General features: G+C 35.8%; 1 protein-coding gene across 1 annotated transcript in view; it reads right to left on the bottom strand.

Moving 5' to 3' along the window:
* Positions 1–1,288: 1,288 nt before the first annotated feature.
* Positions 1,289–22,961, bottom strand: part of LOC136026173 (probable ATP-dependent RNA helicase DDX5) — a 69,674-nt gene continuing 48,001 nt past the window's right edge. Inside the window, exons 10-12 of the mRNA XM_065702497.1 lie at positions 18,475–18,714; positions 16,540–16,725; positions 1,289–3,843 (exon numbers count right to left, since the gene is read on the bottom strand). Of these exons, the coding sequence (XP_065558569.1) occupies positions 3,755–3,843; positions 16,540–16,725; positions 18,475–18,714 (515 nt within the window). The 3' untranslated portion in view covers positions 1,289–3,754. The remainder of the gene's footprint in view (positions 3,844–16,539; positions 16,726–18,474; positions 18,715–22,961) is intronic.

Genomic DNA, 22,961 nt, shown 5'->3' on the forward strand with positions numbered 1-22,961 from the left:
CATCCCATTAAATAAAAACGAACCAACCAAACTTGGATTATTTCTTCTAGAATGCAAAAATGTATGTTTGGGATTAATCCTTAGGAAAATTGAATTATTTTACAAATGGAAATTATTCAGAAGTTTCATTAAGGACATTAGGCTCCCAAAAATTGTAGAAATATCCAGAAAGTTCGTTTCAAAGGACCCCACCAGAAACCCTAGTGCTACTGCGTCCTTTTTAATTATTTTGTTATTTTTGTTCTACGATTTGGGTGCTAGCCCAGGCTCTCTAAAAAACTTATAATAAAAAAAGAATACTTACAATATGCTAGATGATGATATTCGTCCAGAGAACCCAAATTATTTTCATAGCCTTAACAATCCACTTTTTAGCTTCTAGGCACCCATAATTATGGGAGCCACAATCAAATTACGACTATGGTAAAATTTCCCTCAAGTCCAGATCAGTGCCCTATGAAATTATGGAAATTCAAGTGATGCTAATACATTTCGATGGGTGCCTTTAATTTAGTACATCCTTTAATTTAATATATCCAAATATATACTTGGAATCAGCATAAAATGGATATTATGTTGCTATTAAAATCCTTTGATTTAGAGCATATAGTTTTCAACCAAAAACTGCTTGATCATCATAAAAAAAGTCGGGAATACCTTTCTAACCAAATCTTAAATTTGGTGGGTTACATCAGTCGTCGCATTTTCAAAAATATATATGGAAAATATATTACATGCGTTTTGCCCAAATTGCCTCATACAAGGTGTGCATGTGAAAACTTGGCATAGATGGACCGACGAAACAACACTTCATAAAGTTTTGCCCTAAATATCACAAACGAGGTGTGCCCGTGAGGTCCGCAGTTGACGAACAGACGTAAGAAAACGTGACTACGATTTGCCCTAAACATCACATGCGACATGTGCCCGCAAGGGTGGTGATTTTTAGTGTTTCAACTTTGACGCGTGTACACAATAGACCCCGACTAAGCTTTGCCCGAAATATTACAGAAGAGGTGCGCATGCGAAGAAAACGACTGGTGCTGATGCAATATGATCAAACATGCAAGAAACATTGATAAAGTTCTGCCAAACATGTCATTTACAAGCCGAGCACCAGAACGTGCAACCAGTGTATGAAGTTGAATTATTGACTGAAACGAGTAAGTGTGACTAAAATGTTGTGAACTAAAATATATAGTGGTTGAACTGTATCCCTAAATTAGTCCTGGAAGGCGAAATGAAGACATAAAGATAACTAGCTTATAGTAATTTAATACTGTACAAGTATGCAAACCTCATTTATTGAATACACAATACATTCGCTACATCAGGAAAATGCTTAAAGAAAATTCACCATCTTATAAATCAAATCCTTGATATACAGGGATCATAAAGAACATATGGAACAATTCTTAACTCCAAATCAAAAGTGAAGCTTAATTCAGCTGAAAATGAATCCCCCCTCCCCCCATTTCACGAGGAATATTATTCACCGGATTCCTAAAGTTTGTTGTAGCAAAAATGATAAATTGACCAACTGACAAAAAATACAATTTCCAGTTGGTATCACAATGAAAATCACGTCTCGTTGAAAGTAAAAATTTGAACTATAAACTAAGGACTTCTACTTAACTCGCAACCACATCAAAACCGATTAAAGGCATTAAATTGGCTTGAATAAGTTCTCCTTGAGCATTTGAATTCGGTTATTCGTTCAAAATTCGGTTAAAAACTAGCGGACGGTTAAGCAAAGTTCCAGTATAAGTTGAATTTCACTTTGTAATTTCGTCAGGTTTCAAACTATTAGATATTTTTTTCTTTTTAGGTTTTCTAAAAAAAGGAATAATTTCTTTTTTCATTAATTTCCTTTTTGCCACCGATTTATCATTTTGTTTATTTGTCTTTATTAGTCTTTCCGCTATTTGTTTTTTTTTTTCCAGCAATTTTATCTAGTGGATATAACGAATCATTGATACGACTATTATGTTCGTTTCGCTTCTGTTACGGATAAAGTTAAAAATTTAATTTTTTGGACGGCAATTTGTTATTTAAACCAAAAATTAATGCTTCGAACTCACTATTGAAGCATGTTTTTAAATAAGCTTTTTTAAAGTATATTCTTTTTAATTAAGTATTTTTCAAGTTTATGTTTTTATTAAATAGTTTAACAACTGTTGTTCTTTTATTTAAGAATAAAATTGGTAATTTTTTTTTTACATAACTATTAAAAACATTTAAATTTTTTTCTAGATAAATTTAGCTTTTAATACATAGCAACGTTCCTTTACCGTTCTTCTTAAGTGATCTTTCCGACAGGAGTCAAATTTTGCTCTGACATCCGAATTTCACAACAGGAAAGATGGATCATTTTGAATGATGCTATTTTTCTTTTTATGTTTAATGCCGTCATTAGTTAATTAATGCGCAGAACTTCATTAAGTTATTAGCATAGATGGTTTTTCTTTGCGTGTAATCCAGCCATTTAGAAGCCAAATCAATTGAAAAAAAGATCAAAGCTTTGACGAAAGTTTCTAATAATAATGAAAATAAAAAAACAATGATGATAAAAAAATATTTATCGCACAATAATCAACATTTTTTTGAAAGTTATTTTGACGATTTATGTTAAAAAATGTGCTTACACAATGCTCTTCATAGTTAAACACATAAGAAGTTAAAAAACGAAATCCTTTAATCTCTTTTCAAGCGGATATATTCTACCCTGTTTTTGCCCCGTTTTTAAACTCATTTTTTAATTCGGCACCCACACGTCCCATAACCAGCATAAGTTCATATGAAGCTTTTTATATTAAAAGTTAAAATTCCGATTATTCCAATTCGTTAAGATAAAATTGATTCTACTTAATATATTGAAACGGTTAGATTTGGCTTTCACTGCCCTTGGTACCTAAAAATTCTCTTAATAGGGCAAATGTTTGTTTCATAACGTATTCAAAAGATTCCACAGAGCGATGTCGCTTGGTTCTTTTCATTTGACAAAGTTCACCCTTTTCAGCCAGAGATTAGCATCCTTTTCGGCCCTTCAATCTTTCAGAGATTAGCCCCTCAGTCCTCTTCTTTAACAGTATACACTAATGAAAACTAAACAAGGTATCAAACAGAATCCGGAGCTAAGAAATGTTGTTAAACTGAAGAAAAAAAAACGACATAAAATAAAAAAAGAACAAAATACTAATCATCTGTAGTCCGTAATCCCAACTTTAAAGAATTGACACTAGCCAAGATCAGCCTCGCCCGCAGATTAACTTAAGTGAATACCCTCGTTCATCACTAGTTGAAAAACGATTGAATTATATTTTATACTTCAGGACAAATAATTTCAAAAAGAATAATTTGTCATTAAGGAAAGACCCTTTTCTTAAAGTTTTATACAAACAATTTAAATCTGATAATATGAATGAGCCAATTCACAAGTTATAAAGATCGCCTCGTACATTTTTAGAAGAAGCGATTAAAAATCTTTTCCTCTCCCACAAAAAGCTAAGGAGAATCCATACAAAAGAAAATTTAAAGAAGGAATGTTATAAGAAGACATTACAGAGTACCTGTATTATTTCAATAGCCCAAAAGTCTTCTTCAACAAATTAATCCTGTATTACCAACAGATCTCATTTATAATGAAAGATAAAATGAAGGTGACCTCCAGTGATGGGGAAAAAAGGTATCAGGAATTAATCCGCATGGCGGTGCTGCGCTAGACAGTAGTTAATTTTAAGAAAACCTGATAAAACTAAAAACCACCATAAGAATTGAATGGTCTGCCAAGTCGTTCATTGGGATATCCTCGCTGGGCCATCTGGCCATTTTGTCCATGATGACCTAGAAATAAATATATTTTAGCCTCAGCTCAAATTAAACTTGAACCAAAAAACTACAAATTGATTAAGCCAATCATCCTTTTTTCTTTGTATGCTCTACCCTCTTTTAATAAAGTCACAAAAACAAACTATGTAGTTTTTAATTCATATCCCCGCACTCAAATATTCAACTCTTTCTCATTCTCCTTAAATACAACAAATAAGGATACTTCATGCCACACCCGTCTAGGCAAATATTGATCATGGGAGTTTTCTAGATTTCCAGCCTAGTTTCCAGAAAAAGTCAAATGTAGACGTACTCTAACTATAGGTTGGAACACATTTCACATAGCTGAGTTGTCTGCTTTTACATACTTGATGAAACACGTTCACATAAAACAAGTTTCCATTCCCAGTTAAAGTTTCTGCCATTTTTTAATTGATTCTTGATCACTGCCATTTCCTTCATCATCCGACGTATTTTCATTCTCCCTCATTTTTATATTCATTATAATAGTGACTGAGCCCTAAGAAGCGTTTTGTAGGACAGCAAAAGCATATAGTAAAACATACTACACTTTAAATTGACTGTTTCTCAAATTTAAACGCTAAGAAGGGCTTTTCGATAAGTTTCTAGACATATCTTTCTAGATGAAACTGAAGCATAGATGGTGGATCCAGATGTTAATAGTCCAAACACTCAGGCTCAAGTGCGGTTAATTTTTTTTCCCATTTTTTATTTCTGTTTGTTCAAATGTGCCGAACAAAAATAATTAAAAATTCCAGCCGATCAACCCCTCTTACTGATGAAACACATATTACATACTCGATGAAACAGAACTTGAGCTAAAGAGCAAAACTGGCGAGACAGGCTTTGAACAGCTTTTTATTTAGAAAATCTGCTCGGAATCTCGATTCAAGCTTAAATACTTTTTATTTTTGTAAATTCCTTTACTAAGTGGATTCACAAAATTAACGATAAAACGTAAAATCGCGAAAAAAGAGAAATATTGTCCCCGTTTTCTCCTTTTTTCGTAATTTTACGTTTTATCATGATTAGTAAGTTTGGTCTCAGAAATTAATCACAAAATTAACCACTAGGCTGGCAATTTCTCCGACAGAGACTCCACTAATAGATATAACTATAAAGAGACCAAAACGTCTTCATGGATGTCTTGAAGTTTCGTTATGATTCATTAAAAACTGCGCCTTAGATCGGGCTGCATGAACCACAACGAGGTCTTGAGAAAATAGATCTATTTCAATTTATATTTTCGGTGCATCGTGAATAGCCATCATAGCGAACATCTCCACACAGTCTTGTGTAGAATCTAATCTCCACGCATCTTCAGGAAACTAAATTCTACTATGTTTAATTTTACTTTTAAGCAAATTTAACTCCATCGCCATAACAAAACAGAAAGAGATGCAGTGTTTGCTAGATGGAGATGGAATTTTAAATTGGCTGGAACCTAAAAGTAAACACAGCGGGATTGAGTGTTTCGGAGTGTTCACGTAAACGGGCTTCTACACTAGACTAAACGGAGATATTCACTAGATTAGAGATCACGATTACTGAGAATTCCTAAAATTTAAATGGGTATCTCTTCACTGGCCCTCCTTGTTTTATATTTTTCCTTATGTTTGTTCAATTCTTTTTTTTTCTGCATTATTATTACTATTGATAAGAGTATATAGTACAAAAAAAAAAAAATATGGAGAACAGAAAAAAAGAGGTAAATAACTAACAGCAATAGACACTAATAAGAATGATAAATGCAGATAAAGAATACACTTGAAAATAGAAAAAAGAGAATGAATAGCAACTGAGTCAGTGTTGGAGACCAAGGATGGCTTAGCTTTAATAGTTGGTATGGTAAAACGATGCTTGATTTTCCTCAGAGAAAATAGGATGGGCAATGGTATACTCTTTCATAAGACGAAAATTACAGGCCCATGGGAGAGAATTTCGAAGACATTTTGTGAAACCAAAGAAAAGGAAGGGAATATTTTAAATAATAAATTAGCAAATATTTTTCAGAGAGCTACAATACACAGGTAATACGGAATAATTACCAAATGTAAAAACTTTGAAAGAGAAGAGTAAGAGAAGATGCATTTGTAGTGCATTTTATTTGTAACAGAAGATGCAAAGGCAGGCCTCTAACCGAAAAGTTCAATAAGAACCATCAGAAAGTCGTCGATTGTGTATTATTGAGAATCCAATGAGGATATCGAGGCAAATAACCTGACTAACTGGCTTTATCCCGTTGTTCCCAAGTTCAGAATTTACAGGGTTAAATCCAAGAGAGAAGTTTTTCTTACTCAATTTGTAGCGAGGCAAAGAGATTGCTTATATATTGGAGAGTACGGTCGAAATTTGAAAAATCATCGGTATAACAACTGGCGATATGTCAAGACCACCAAGGACAGAAGAAGAGGGAGGGCACCTGTCGCAGCATACACAAATGTCAGATAGAGGTAAGGGGTCAAAGGCAGGACCAGACATTAGTCGGAGTAGAGCACCACCAGCCTCACCCCATGTATCAAACACAAGCCAATTTTTAAAGCAAGAATTTAATTTTAGAGGATTCTAACAAAAGATGGGTGCACTTCACAATATGATTCAAAATTTGTACGTAAATCATAGTTTATTCTCTGTAAATGTAATTTGTGGATTTATTTTCCCTAGACTTGGATGTCGATTCATTTTTCTGTATATTCTGATAATATTTATTTTCCTTTGTATTTAGATGCTTTGTTTTTCACTTCTTTTAACTTCCTTTCATTCATTTCATCATTTTTTGGCTCTCTTCTTTTCCTCTATTCTCTTTATGTTTAATCTGAAAGGTATAGCAGCTAATTGACGTCAAATCGAAAAAATTTAGGGGCGAAAAAATATAGGTTTTTAGTTGCATCACAGAGACAAGTGTATTTTATTTAACTTTTGACTATATTTGTTACAAATCGTCTACTTTCTGTAATAGTTCTTGTGCCATACTTAACTATGTGATTTCGTTCTTTATTATATTTGTAAATTTTTATTACTCCCTTGGACAAGTTTTGTACGATTTAGGGTGGCTGTTCAAATATTTTCTTATTATTTTATTTGATAGCTGAATAAAAGTCTCTCGCTCTGTCTATTGACTATTCAAGCTTGTTCAAGCTTGATTATTTACAACAGAAAAGAGCCCAGAATTGGACATTCCCCAACAGTGGGCTCCATGGTCCGATTAACATGGAAAGAGGAAATAACAAAAAAATAATCAAACAATAAAAATTAGACCTTCGAAAAAACAGCCTTTCAAGGCTTAGACTAGACAGCCTTGATTCTAAAGTACCAATTTATGGACAGTGAATGAAGTCGCACGGATTTCCCAAGATAACAATTTACACAAAAAAGTCGTACAAGAACAAAAGTGTCACAACTTTCAATAAAAACATATGAAATCATTTTAAAAATAATTTCCTAATCCGATTTGATAATTATTATGCTTGACAAATTATTTAGCAACTACTCAGATTTGCATAGTGTTATCCGACACTTTACACGATACCATAAAAGTCTATAATGCTGGACTGAAAGTTGTGTCATCTGAAGGGGGACGTTAATGCCTTAAGATCCCCCCCCCAGATTTTGAAAATACCTCTTTTGGTGTTTTCATTGAACAATGGCTTTTTGTTATTTTCTTTGACAAATTGAAAAGGTAACGAAATAGACCCCCTCTCCAATACATTTCCACGAATTGACACCCTTAAAAGTATCTTTAGTTTCAATGAAGCACTACTCATTGTCTGAAATTCATTTTAACATTTGTCTAAAATGCGACAACCCCGTTTACCAAGGTTACACTATGACCTTGGTCACGTATTCATGGTGCCTATGAATACGTCCTCGGTACGATTATTTACCCTTTGTGTTATTTATTTCGTTACTTATATTATTGTTTTTTTAATATTAAATATTATAAATACAATCAATTATAAAAATATTGTTAATATCAATAGCATCAAGATTAACGTTGTTAATATCCTTTATTTTTTTTTTAAATTTATTTGTTGTGTTATTTATTACTCCTGAAACAGTTGTCACTATCTACTCTTTTTCAACCCACTTAACCTTCCTCATCGAGAACTCCATGGAGCTTTAATTTTTTCCAAATAATAAAGGGTAGGCCGCAGTGTTTTATTTCAGTGCACACATTCGGACGATAAACCGGCTTTGTAAAAAAGCGAAGTTTTCTTGGCAAGCAATGTTAGATTTGAAGATAAAGAAGATGGGGATCATATATACTGAAAGATGAAGATTTGTTTAGTCACGACAATGAAATAACGTGAGAGTAGCAGTATAGTCAGCAGTTCCACAGACCCAGTATAGGAATTAACCAGGTTTATTGAGTCAAGCTTTTCAACTTAAATAAGTCAGGGGTTAGCGTAAAAAATTTCTGGAAAGGGTGTTAATCCAAAAAGAATTCCTAGTTGAAAGATTTTTACCCCATTCACCTCCTTAATCCATATAAGATTTTTTTTTCAGACGTCGGTACATAGGCCCTTTATATTTCTTTTCTTTATGATTATGATGATTTGCTCTCGGTTTTCCACCATCTATATTATTGACCTAGGTCTCTTTTAAAATGCTTATCAAAACAGTCGCAAAGTAATGAAAATAAAAAGAGCCGAGAGCTCATATGGCACTTGTGACGAGGCAAGAAGAGCTAAGAGCCAAGAGCTCATATGGTATGAGCTCTAACAAAATTCTAAGAAGAAATAGATTGATTTAAAAGGAAAATCAGAGGCTTTATGCCGGTCAGGATTTAAAATAAGAGCTCTGAGTCACGATGTCCTTCTAAATATAAAAATTCATTAAGATCCGATCACCCACTCGTAAGTTATAAATACCTAATTTTTTCTAATTTTTCCTCTCCCTTTAGCCCCCCAGATGGTCGAATCTGAGAAAACGACTTTATCAAGTCAATTTATGCAGCTCCCTGACACACCTACCAATTTTCATCGTCCTAGCGCGTCCAGAAGTACCAAACTCGCCAAATCACTGAACCCCTCCCCCCACTCCCCCAAAGAGAGCGAACCCAGAACGGTTACGTCAATCACGTATCGAGGACATTTGCTTATTATATCCACCAAGCTTCATCCCGATTCCTCCACTCCAAGTGCTTTCCAAGAATTCTCCCTCCAACGTCAAAAGATCTGGTCGGGATTTGAACAACTGTCTTCATCTAGCATCCAACGTGTGAGGATCTAGTGTTGTTAACTGTTGAGCCAAGTTTTTTCAGCCGGACCATTAACCTCTTAAGAAACAATGGTCAGACAAAGACTAGTTTGTCCTGAATGTAGGCTTAGAGTCTTTTCAAACTCTGTGAAGTGTGGAGGGTGCAATTGCTCGTTTCACGCAGGAGCGGATAAATGTGCCAGAATTGATACAGCTAATTGGAGTGAGAGCTGGTGTTGTCCTGACTGCTCCTCTAAGAAAATGCCAATCAATAAGGTAAATCCTTTAAATTCACCTGTTTTACCTTCACCTCACACCCCTCGTTCTCCAAACTCAAGAGCTAGGATACTTAATATCTTAAAAGAGCTCAAATCGCCGGTGCTCCCCCCTCACAGAAGTTGACTCTAGCCTCTCCCTATTTACAACACGAAGTGACGTCCCCCCCTCTTGAAGTTTCTTGTCAGACTGAGTGCCAGACCTTTTCTTCCGTCGACCCATCCTATACTCTGAACACCACCATTGGAAAATTACGCACCTGCTCACGTGAGGTATCGGTTCAGACCGAACCTTACTCATATGTTACCAGAGAAAATTTAACGTATCCAAATCCCTGTGTTAAAGATTTTGCTTGCCAGACAAATCTTGATATTCTTAAACCATTAAAAGACAGACTAGAAGAGTTGTTAAGCTACATTTCGACCGCAATTTCTGAACCCCTATCTGTAGCTCAAAACAGTGATATAACAAAGAATAATGAAGTCAATCAAGTGAAAATAAAAAATTCCGAAAATGCTATATTACCCTTCGTAAATTCAATTGAGAGGTCAAGGGCGTTTGAACCAGTGACATACCAGGTGATTAGCAATGACATTGACCGGAACAGTCAAGTTAATAATGTTGAAATGAAATCAATTATTCATGAACGTAATCCCACTGACAAATCCTCTATTAGTATGGTAGAGGATCAGGCTCCCGAATACAGGAATAACTTAACGGCTTCCGGTTGTATGCTGAATTTGAAAGCCCATTCGTTTTATCCCTCGTGCCTACCCTGTAAACGTGACTCAGGTCTGAGACTTTTTACATTCAATAATTGTCATATAATAAGTCCTCGTGCTTCGTCCATATCCTTGCCCGTCCCGCCACATCCAAATCTCCAAAGCAAATCCTTCTCTTACCCCTCTTCTCCAAAGCATAATAAAATTAAATTAAAACCCTACCCAGGAAATTCTCAAGCCCATCAAGTCTCCCTGTCGCGATTCCCCAATCGGTTTGTTTTTCCTAAACTTTTAGTTACTAATGCTGAAAGTCTTAATTTTGAAAAGCTTACTGAACTCGAGATGGTTTCAAAATCAAATTTGATAGATATTATAGCTGTTACTGAAGTTCAATCCCATGACCCAGGGTCCCTACACCTGACAAATTATTCAGAGTTTATTAAACTCCGTCCTTCAGACCACCCACTCGGGAAAAAGGGTGGCGGAGTTTTGTTTTTTACTAAGAGTCACCTTTACCCAAAGGTTATTCAAGTCCCTAACTTATCCGAGTATGATGAAATCCTCTGGCTAAATGTTAGACCAAAAGTACTCCCTCGTCCATTTAGTATTATTGCAATAGCTGTTTTCTATTACTCCCCAAATCAAAGTATCGAATCAAAACGTAATTTTATCCAGCAATTATAGGCAAGTTCTGATTTTGTTATTTCTAAGTACCCCAATGCTGGCCTTTTTTTAGTTGGCGATGCCAACGACCTTAAAATGGATTCTTTTTTTGCTTCACTTAAAGTAAAGCAAATTGTTAAAACACCGACGACTCGGGGAAATACCTCTCTTGATGTTATTTTAACTAATATGTATAATTTTTACAGCCCTCCCTCAACTTTGCCCCCATTAGGTGGGAGTTATCATCTTTCCATTATTTTGTCCCCCTCCTCAAATTTTAAGCATACTTTCTCAAAAACTTATAGCACTTACCGCCCTCTTCAAAATTCTGGTTTTCTTTCTTTCGGTATGTGGCTGAGTACTGAAGATTGGTCCGACACTTATAGTTTACAAAACCTTGATGAGAAAACAGCCAAGTTTCATAAAAAGCTAATTGATAAATATCAAATTTGTTTCCAAGAAAAAAGGTTTAAAAGGTGCTCAAGTGACAAACCCTTTATTAATCAAACAATAAAAACACTAATCAGAACCAAATTGAAGCTGTTTAAAAATGGTAAACTCGATCAGGCCAATATATTAAGAAAATCAATTCAAAGAGAAATTCGTAAATTGGCACGATCGTACTACAAAAATAAGATCGAAGAGTTGTTTACTAATAAGCCTAAAAACTGGTATTCCGAGGTTAAAAAGATATGTGGCAGGAGTCTTGACCAGCTTAATTTCAATTTACCAGAGCCCCCTGATGTTACTGCAAATAGTCTAAATAAATTTCTCGCTTCCATTGTCCAGAGCCTTCCAGCATTGCCAATCCAATTATCAACAGGAACCCCATCCCCCTTTTTCCCGACTGTTTCCCCGTCTGAGATTGAAAGAAGAATTGATAAACTAAGAAAGACAAGTGTTTGTCCTTTGGATATCCCGTTTCCCCTTATTAGAGCCTTCGGTGACTTCCTGTCTAAGCCCTTGTCTGTCCTGTTTAACGAAATTACTAAGTCTGGGCAAATTCCAACAATTTGGAAACAGGGTTTCATTACCCCTTTGAAAAAGAAAAACGGAAAGCCTGGCTTTGATGGCGTTTGACTTATTACACTTACTCCTATTTTTTCAAAATTGTATGAAGGATTCCTTGCAGATTGGCTAAAGGAAAAAATCCTACCTCTTACTGACCTGAAGCAATTCGGAAACCTAAAATCAACTTCTACTTCCCACTACCTCGTTTCTCTTATTGACCATATCGGGAAAATCCTCGAAAAACCTAATTCCTGGCTAAACTTAATTTCTATTGACCTGCAGAAAGCCTTTGACCTTGTTAACCACAATATTTTAATTGAGAAACTTAAAAGCGAGTTCAACATTGATCCCTTACTGGTAAAATTGGTTGCCTCCTTTTTAACAAATAGATCCCAGGTGGTTAAATACCAGAACCATTACTCAAATCCTCTCCCTATCTACAATGGCATACCCCAAGGAACTCTCCTAGGCCCCCTCCTTTTTTCAGTCATGGTTAACAGCCTCGCGAAGGAAGTTCCTGACCGTTGGAAATTTGTTGATGACCTAACGATTGTTGAAAGTTACTTCAGAAATTTAATAAGCGACCCTATGAGTATTCTCAATGAAATTGGAAGTGAGGCTTTGGACCTAGATATGACTGTAAACCCCTTTAAGTCCATGATAATGCCGATTTGTTTCCTCAAATCCTCGCCCATTTTTCTTAATCCTATCCCTCCTGAAATTTATGCATCCTCGGTTAAATTACTTGGAGTCACAATTTCTTCAAATTTTAAGAGGGATATCCACGTTAAAGATATCATCCATAAAGCTAATGCGTCTATCGCCCTCCTTAAGCTCCTAAGTAAATATAGCGTCCCCCCTTCTCACTCCTTAAGGTTGTACACGTCTTTTGTCCGCCCGCATCTTGAATATGCTTGTCCAGTTTGGCACCCTGGCATCTCCCGTAAAGAATCTGACAAAATTGAGTCAATCCAAAAAAGAGCCTTGCGAATAATTTTCAAAGAAGGCAAGGTGCCTTACTCTCTGCTCCTAAAAAAAAGCTAGTTTGGAAACCCTTGAGCGAAGGAGGTCGTCGTTGTGCCTCCGTTTTTCAAAAAATGCAATAACGAACCCTCGGACGGCAAGTATTTTCCCCAAACGTCACTCACCATCCAGATTACGACAGCCACGAGCTGTTTCTGAGCCTATCCCAGTTTTGTCTCCCATTCGCTGCGTTACTTCCAGATATGAAAAAACCTTTGTCCCCTTCATCACAGAAAAAATAAATAAAATAGCCAACTAGTTCCCCTCCCCTTTTTTTTCATGTGAGGTGCTTTAGGTCGTTACACTAATTTGCTTGCCCCCGCTGTTTTGGTTTAGTTTCCCTTTTAAGTCATATATTTTTTTTCGTGTGTTTTATGCTTCGTTCTTTTTTTGTGAGTTTTTGGACTTTTTTTTAGTGTCCCTTTTAATTTGTAGATATATATGTTTATTTCTTGACTTTTTTTTGTCCCCTTCCCTTTTTTCTGACTTATTTTTTGACTTTTTTTTCTGAATTTTTTTTATACATAATTTGATTATTCATTATTATTAGTGTTTTTTGCTTTGTTTGTTTTATTAGTCGACTCCGAAGTCTGAATTCGGCCCCCTGAGGGCTTGTGATAGTGATTTTTTGAAATAAATATCTTATCTTATCTACCTATTCGTAAGATAAAAATACCCCAATTTTCACGTTTTCCAAGAATTCCGGTTTCCCCTCCAACTCCCCCCAATGTCACAGGATCTGGTCGGAATTTAAAATTAGAGCTTTAAAGCGCAAGACCCTTCTAAATATCAAATTTCATTAAGATCTAGTCACCCTTTCGTAAGTTACAAATACCTCAATTTTCGAAATTACCCCCCCCCCCCCCCCCAACTCCACCAAAGAGAGCAGATCCGGTCCGGTTATGTCAGTCACGTATCAAAGACAGGTTTTTATTCTTCCCATCCAGTTTCATCCAGATCTCTTCCCTTAAGTATTTTCTAAGATTTCCGGTCCCCCAAACTGCCCCCACCAATGACGCTGGATCCGGTTGAGATTTAAAATAAGAGATCTGGGTTACGAGGTCCTTCTAAATATGAAGTTTCATGAAGATCCGATCGTTCCTTCGTAAGTTAAAAATAAGTCATTTTTTCTAATTTTTCAGAATTACCCCCCCCCCCCCCCCCAATAGAGCGGATCCATTCCAATAATGTAAATCATGATCTAAGACTTCTGCTTATTTTTACCACCAAGTTTCATCCCGATCCCTCCAATCTAAGCGTTTTCCATGATTTTAGGTTCCCTCACCCCAGACTCCTCCCAGTGTCACCAGATCCGGTCGGGATTTAAAAAAAGAGCTTTGAGACACGATATCCTTCTAAATATCAAATTTCATTGAGATCCGATCACCCGTTCGTAAGTTAAAAAGACCTCATTTTTCTAATTTTTCAGAATTACCTACCCCCCCCCCTAACTACCCCAAAGACAGCAGATCCGTTCCGGTTATGTCAATCATGTATCTAGGACTTGTGCTTATTTTTCCCACCAAGTTTCATCCCGATCCCTCCACTCTAAGTGTTTTCCAAGATTTTAGGTTTCCCCCTCCCAACTCCCCCCCAATGTCACCAGATCCGGTCGGGATTTAAAATAAGATCTCTGAGACACGATATCTTTCTAAATATCAAATTTCATCGAGATCCGATCAGCCGTTCGTAAGTTAGAAATACCTCATTTTTTCTAATTTTTCAGAATAAACGCCCCCCCCCCCCCAACTACCCCAAAGAGAGCGGATCCGTTCCGGTTATGTCAATCATGTATCTAGGACTTGGGATTTTTTTTTCCACCAAGTTTCATCCCGATCCCTCCACTCTAAGTTTTTTCCAAGATTTTAGGTTTCCCCCTCGCAACTCCCCCCCCCCCCCCAATGTCACCAGATCCGGTCGGGATTTAAAATAACAGCTCTGAGACACGATATCCTTCCAAACATCAAATTTCATTAAGATCTGATCAACCGTTCGTAAGTTAAAAAAATACTTCAATTTTTCTAGTTTTTTTCGAATTAACGGGCCCTCACCCCCCCCCCCCCCAGATGGTCAAATCGGGAAAACGACTATTTCTAATTTAATCTAGTCCGGTTCCTGATACGCCTGCCAAATTTCATCGTCCTAGCTTACCTGGAAGTGCCTAAAGTAGCAAAACCGGGACCGACAGACAGACCGACAGAATTTGCGATTGCTATGTCACTTGATTAATACCAAGTGCCATAAAAAGAAGCAAAAACGTTCTATAAAACTGGTTATAAAGAATAGAAAAAAAATCAAATACTAAAGAAAAAATATATGAAAAAAAAGTTTACAACAGTTTCTAGTCAATTACTTATGGGGAAAAATCTACAAAAAAGCTAGTAAAGAAAGGATGTGTTTTTCAACTTGAACTGTATAGATAAAAATTATAATATTTTCGTTATCTCAATCGCATCCAAATTAATATCCCATCCCAAGAAAAACCCTGATTATCATGGTTGCCCCGCAGGCCAACTTATTAAAGAATTTCAACAAGGATAACTTGATGACTAAGCTTGGAAATAAGATTTTTGCTAAAAAATAAAGCAAAAGCGTTGTAATTTTGGTATTGGTATTCTTTTACGTTGATGTATCTGGGTACCAATCAGGCGAATATCTGTCCAATAAATTACTCCAACAACTTTCAATCGAACCAATTATTTTTAATTTGAAAAGAGTGTTATGAAGTTTTTTTCTACCTATGGTTTTAAGCGCATTAACATCTTGTCATAATTTATTACATTTAAATCTTTTATAGGTTATTATCTTAGTCCTACTGACTTGGGGCCAGCGTCGAGAGAGTAGACACCATTCTCCTCCAGTAAATCCAGTCTTGAGCGGCCGCGGGTACATCTTCAGGTCTTATTCTAGCCTTGCTTAGGAAATGATGTAAACTATCGGACCATCTTGTCCTTGGGTGACACTTGGTCGTGTTCATCCAGCGACCACAAGACTGAAATCATATACGATGTGAGAAGGGGTTTCTTCGAAATTCGGAGGACGTAACCGTACCATCCCAGTATACGCTGCTCAACTTGCAGGGAATCTGCATCGTAGGGGCCAGCAGGTTGGTGTTGCTGATAAAGTCGTATTAGAAGTTCCTCTATCTTTTGGAGTCCTTTACTTTGGATTACATCCAGCTTCCTCAAAGTCTTGGTGGTTGCTGGCCAAGTTTCTGTGCCATATAGTAGAACTAAGACGACAAATGCATTATGTATCCGCATCTCTGCAAGATGGCTGACAATAGGGTTGTGCCAAATGTTGTTACGTCTCCCTAGGAGGGAAGTTGCCTTTCCGATTATTACATTGACGTCGCTCTCGACTGATCCATCACTTGACAGAATGGAGCCGAGGTACATGACATTCTTCACAACTGCTATTCAATTTGCCATACTTCGACTGTAGGAGGAGGTTATTCAAATAATATTGAATCGATGAGCGTTTTTTTTGTGCTCCAGCTAATGTCTAACCCAACCGTCTTCGAGGGTGTTTTTCAAAAGTGTCAAATCGTCAGCAAAGCCAACATCGCTTTGAAAAGCGGCTTTGAAGTCGATAAAGCCCGTGTACGCCTTCTTTTGAAACTCCTATGTCTTTTGTAATCACTTGCCGCAGAGTGAATATCTGTTCGCTTGTGGAACGACCGGGCATGAATCCTGCTCGTGCGATTCTTCGGGCGAGTCAGGTATGTAAGTCAAGGCTGTATTATATATTATTTTCATCATTATCGAAACAAATCCGAAAATACAAAAAAAATTACCTGAATACGACGAAGTCTCACGAGAATATGAGGGAGCCTCACGAGAATATGAGGGTGCTTCGCGAGTAGGTCTTGACATAGTACTACCACGTCCTCTCTGAGAAAAACCTCCTCCTCTGCCTCCCATTCCACCACGAGGAGCTCCACGACTTTGTCTATGAGGAGGACCACCCCAACGACTTCGACCTGAAATGATACACTTTTAGATTCTAAGTGACATACACGGTGCCAGATATAAAGCAAGATAATATTACTAAACGCAATGGCAAATAGAGTTGTGCCAAATGTAGTTCCCGATCCTGGGGGAAGGCTCAAAATCAAAGAAAAGCAAATTTTCAGACCATTATTTTCAGAAAGCCCTTTAGACTAACTTCGGCAGATAAGGTCTCCTTCTACCTCCTAAAGTCAAGTAGGCCACAATAAGTGTTTTTATCGGGATAGGCAAAATCTAAATTTCGACGGAAGTTTCATTTAAAAAAAAAGCCAATAATTTCCATTTTGCACACCGCTGACACAATTAACACGCATTTTTTCATTTATCACTTAAAGTACCAAGGACATCAAAATAGAAACATTTATTTATCCCTTTTGCCTTTCTTTGGTCTATTCATCATTGAAAACCACAATTTTCTAAAATTTCTCTTTTGTTTGTTTGGAAATTATAAAGTTACTAGGATATTACCACATTTCCATCTGTGTCGCCTCGTTAAACAACGAAAATAAATAAGCAAAACTGATTAGTTAGATTTGACAACGCTTTTTATCCCCAATATCCCAACAATAAAGTTTCCTTGATTCCCAAAGACAACTACCCCTTCAAAAGAAGACTATATCTTATTAAGTTGCTTATTACCACATGTTTTTACCTTATTTTTAGCTGATTTCTTAACCATATTTTTTTTTTTATTTATCCTCCACTGAAACCAAAAACTACAGAACTATACATGGAGATTATTTTTTTTTTTATTAAAATAATATATATATATATATATATATATATATATATATATATATATATATATATATATATATATATATATATATATATATATATATATATATATATATATATCCATGTACAAGCCTTTTCAATGGTTCTATAGCATTAAAAAGAAGAAAAAGATATATTAAGAAAAAGAAGAAGGTTATGAGGCAATGCTTGAACACCTTATTCAGCAATTTGGAAAATCCGTCCTAGCTAATAAGAGCCACCGATCAATACTACCCGAACCAGCCCCTCCCAATAGCCGAACTCGGTTACAAAATAAACTTGTACCCCCTAAAGTACGAACTAATCGTTACGCCAACTCATTTGTGCCATTCTTCACATCAATTTTTAATGCTGAGTCGTAGTGTGTGATTTTTGTTTAAATGTATGATTTTTGTGAAAAAACTGAATTTAGCTATGCTACGATAGTTTTTAAATATACCGATTTCTCTCTCTCTCTCTCTCTCTCTCTCTCTCTCTCTCTCTCTCTCTCTCTCTCTCTCTCTCTCTCTCTCTCTCTCTCTCTCTCTCTCTCGCTTAGTGTATGTTCCAGGCGGGAAAATGCTTTAAATTATATACCGTAAGAATTTTTGACGAAAAAACTCTGTATTTGAAGGAATCATAAGAATTTGTCACAAGAACTGGCTATCAGATGACTTGGCTACAAAAAAAAAGAAAAAAAAAGAAAAAAAGAAAACGACTAAAAATTTAACAGCACTGTTCAAGATTCATCTTACATGCTAGTCACCTAAGATGCACAGCACTATAATTTGGTCAACATGACTTCGTTTTATTGATAACAGGAACACTCAAAATTAAAATATAAAACAACTTTATGCAATAAAATACTTCCTTATTGTATGACGAATCTGATATTTAATATTTTGTCTAGTATATAAGGTTACATACTAAATTATTACTTTATTATAATACTAGTAAAAACTAACCTTGTTTACCGCTTGAATATTTTGCTTGCTCAGCTAGCTCATACAGTTGGGGGTTGACAACCTGCTTTGCTTCTGTGAGCACACCAATTAGGTCTCCTGCTTTGGCAACGTTGTCCGTGGTGAAAAACGTATATGACGTGCCAGTGTGATGAGACCGTCCAGTCCTACCGATACGATGGACATAGTCTTCACTGCAATTGGGGTAATCGTAATTGATGACAAACTGTACATCCTCCACATCTAGCGAAATAATGAGCATTAAAATCCGATGTAAACCAAAGGTTTGGGCAAAATAATGCGAAACATTAGGTCTGTACATAGGTGGAATTCCCTATCTAAAAAAATGTGTGCAAATACAGCAGATTTCTTATATGTGGAGACAAACTTCCGGTTTTTTTGTTGTTGTTGCAGCACCAGAGCAAAAGAAAAAATCAAGTCAATTCTTTGTCTATCTACGACTGGGAGTTAGTTATAACTATAAACCTTTTTTTATGATAGTAAAAACAGTCATACTCTAATTCTTCCCACTTACAAATCTGCAAACACCTTTCTGGATACGATCTTCAGGACAGCAGTACAACTTAAAGAACCTAAGTTTGAGGATTAAAAAAAGATTTTTAAAAGTTGAAAGAAAGTCGCTTTACTTGGTATGAAATCATCAAAACTTTATTTTCATATTTGATATGTTCATACCTCTTTAGCCAGCATAAGCATTCACTTTCTACTAATCTTAAGGTAACCCCCCTACATCCCATCGTATAGTGAACTTCAAAAGTCGTCTGTGTAGTTTTCTTTGGCGATTTCTTAATAGCATGTACGATTGTCGTATCTATGCCAACTAAAGTTCTCAAGAAAAAAAAAAGCGCTTAAAAATCAGAACTGAACATTTCTTAACAATACCATATATCCTTCTTTTCTCTATAAAAATGGTAGGGAAAGCTTTGTAGCACCAACCGTAAAATTAGACAAACATAAAAACAGAGTGCTCACTAGTAAAAATCTTGTGAGTAAAAAAACTTTTCGCTGAGAGCCCCCCCCCCCCAGAAAAGTACTAGAGTGGTAGCGGAAGGGCGGAGATCGTAGAATACGAAGGCCGAAAAATACGCTTCGTCACACCTAACAGCGGTACTTCCCATATGACTGGTGGCTATCTTTAGGTGCCGTGGGTGCCTTTGGTGACACAAGAGGAACTAAGCAAAGGTCGTTAAATTCACAAAAGAGAACCAATCAGACGAAGTCAACTTGTTGTCCTTCCTATTAGCCTCCTTTTCCGGCTTACGCTTATGAAGTAATGTGAACGTCTTACGAAATTACTTCCCAGATGTAAATCAATGAGCATAAATCACAGTTATTACAGACGTATGCTTATTAATAGAATATGATATATTTATCCCCAAGAATATTTATGAAATATTAGTATTTAACCTTAAAAAAGAGGTTTTGCTATTTGAAAGCTGCAGTTTACAATGTAAAAGACTAGGTCCATTATACAAAAATATTAACGAAACAACCAAAATGGTTGCGTATCGAATGAAAAAGAGATTGGTGCACTATTAATTACCTGACTAAAGCAAAGCGCGACTTAGAAAATTGTTGTATGGATATTTTAGTGAATATAGAAGAAGAACGAAAGAAAAACAACTTCCCTTCGTTAAATCTCATTTTATACTATTGGCTTTGCAACTGACTTTCATAAATCGGCTTTTAACTCAAAGTATATTTTTTCATAAGAAATTATTGCCATGATCCGTCTCGGGATATGAAAAGAATCCAGAAAAGATATATTAGTATACTCTCCGTAGTAAATGAACTGAACGTTAGCCAAATTGGGAGCCTGTATTCTGAAGAGGTGTCATAACGTGAACATTCAAAGGGGCATAGAACTAGGAAAAGTTAGGGAGCACCTGTATTAGGGCACAATCTTTAGCGTTAATGAAGTACTGCATGCTATTGGTACCTAACGAAAATGGTAAATTTATTATAATCAATGGAAATAATAGCAATCTATTAAACTAATTTACTTAAAAACGTAATGATCCCATGCGACTCAAACCCTAATTACGTGACAAAAGAAAATGCAGAGGAACTTTTATCTTATAATAACATGCATTTAAAACCTCGTCCTAATTGATAAATAATGGTAATAAGAATCTTTCGTTTTTGAATAATAGCGTGAATAAGGCATTCAGACTAAACAAGACTACCATTCTATTTTTCTAATATATCTTGGCTTTGAAGGAGTACTTAATCTATTTTTATATCGATCTTAGGGTGTATTTTCACAAGGATGGGAGTTGAACTCCCATGGGAGGTCAATGGCATCCTTGGGAAGATGGGATGACAGGTCACCTTCCATCCTCGTGAAAACAACCATAAGGGGGGCAAACTTTTTTTTCACATGTCTGACTTATTAAGGTTCAGAATCCTTATTACCATTATTACACAAATTAACACGGGGCAAATAGAATAAAAATCCAACACTCTTGGAAACTAAACATAGTATATTTAGCAGGTTTCCCTTCCCTCAAATTAGCGCATAAATAAGCTTTACAATACCTTTGGACACCAGGGGGAATTAATAAGCAACTTCAAAATTCAATTCAACTTTCTTTAGTTAAAGCCGGCTAACTCCAGAGTTCTTCGTACTCATCATGTCCTGTTTAAAATAGCAGAAAAATAAACAATTATTACTCCTAATGGGGTGACATTCAAATAGACGTTAAAAAGCAGGAACTGACCCACCTGAGAGGACACAAAAGGCATTTCAACTTTTGTGGCTAAAATTGTATTCATAGAAACAAAACTAAAAAGGGACTACAAAAATGAGGAATACACCAAGATACACTCGAATAATCACACAATTGCAAGCAATTTTACATTATCCAATTAAATTGTAATCCATTTTCTCAGGTAAAAAAAAAATACCCGCAATGGAATTTCAGTTATCTTTTCCAAGAAAATTGCTTGAAACAGCAATTTATCGGAAAATGGAGCTTGAAATAGATTTAGTTACAGCTAATAAAATTTCTAACATGTTTGCTACATTTTGAACTATGTTTTTTTTTCTTTTTTTTTTAGCTTAAAACATCAATTTTTGGAACCAGGAGCTTGGAACAGGTTTTGTTGCAATTAATAGAGTTTCTGATATATCAGCTATTTCAATTTTTTTAGCATGTTTAAATTTTTTGATTGAAATATTGTTAAAATTGAACTCATGATCGAATTAAAATTGGTTAGAAATTCCAATAATCTACGATTGAAATGTGATCACTTGAGAATGACAAGTAAAATTATTAAATTAATCAATTCAGTTACCTATTCCTGGAGTGTTTTCTTGTTTTTTTTTTCTTTTTTGAAAAAAGATCGACGGTATTTTAGCTGAACGAGTGACAGCAAAATCCAACTATTGAATCTAAAAGCTTTGCTATGCTGTCCGCGCACAGGAGCTTCAATTTCGGCCTCATTTTGAAAAATAACCATTTTAGGTATGTTATCTGAAAAACAACAAAATTGCCCCCCCCCTATATTTTACACAACTCATCCTATATTTTTATAAATTAGCACCCCTGTCTGAACTACAATAATATTACTCAACATATGCAAAACTATTCAAATTTGCCAGCTCCAGGTTAGCAGAAAGCCCTGCTATCAGCAGGGCTTTTCTTTCAGTGGACACATTTTTTTGTGCAAAAAAACCAGGTGGGAGGAGGAGAGGTTATCAGGTTTCGAACCCTCCCCCCCTCGCAAATATTTACCCGACTCGACAATTGGTGGCAAAAATACAGGCAAAAAGACTTGCCCCCTCACTCCCTACCCTAGACCTTCTTTTGGTACCCCCCAAAATATGCGCATAATACACACACACACACACATTTACATATACCCCGAACCAAAATCCTATTTATGGCCCTTGTACAGTAAAACAATTAATTTTACTTACATAGAACTAACGGCTGCTTTTTTTTTACTGTCACCCCTTTAACGTAATTAACTACACTCCAGAGTCAACCCGGCAAATACAATACATTACCTGAAGTTTTTTCCAGGATTTACTTTTATTTTCATCCAAATCCACTAACCTATAACCAACTTACTGACTTACGGTCTTAGAGCTTATTTAAGGTAAATCGCAAATACCACTTATTTTTAATATTTAATAAAAACCAGGCAGCCAGCCAAAGATTAGGAGGGACGAAAACATTGACATACTTCTTACCAAAACAAAAAAATAAACATAAAGACGACAAACGGGGCTATGGCCAGTAAATGAAAGCGAAGAGAAACAACAAAAATCCAACAAATGTTTCGCCCGTATATAACATGGCGTCTTCAGCGTAAACAAAAAAAAAGAAACTAGAAACTAATATTAAAAAACCTATCTATAAAACTAAAATAGGATAACATAAAATACATAATATACAATTACTTACATTTACAATTTGCAGCTACTTTCATCAAACCCCGAAAATAACTTTCGTGGTTTTATG

The sequence above is a fragment of the Artemia franciscana genome, chromosome 4 (assembly GCF_032884065.1).
Source record: "Artemia franciscana chromosome 4, ASM3288406v1, whole genome shotgun sequence".
NCBI lineage: Eukaryota > Metazoa > Arthropoda > Branchiopoda > Anostraca > Artemiidae > Artemia > Artemia franciscana.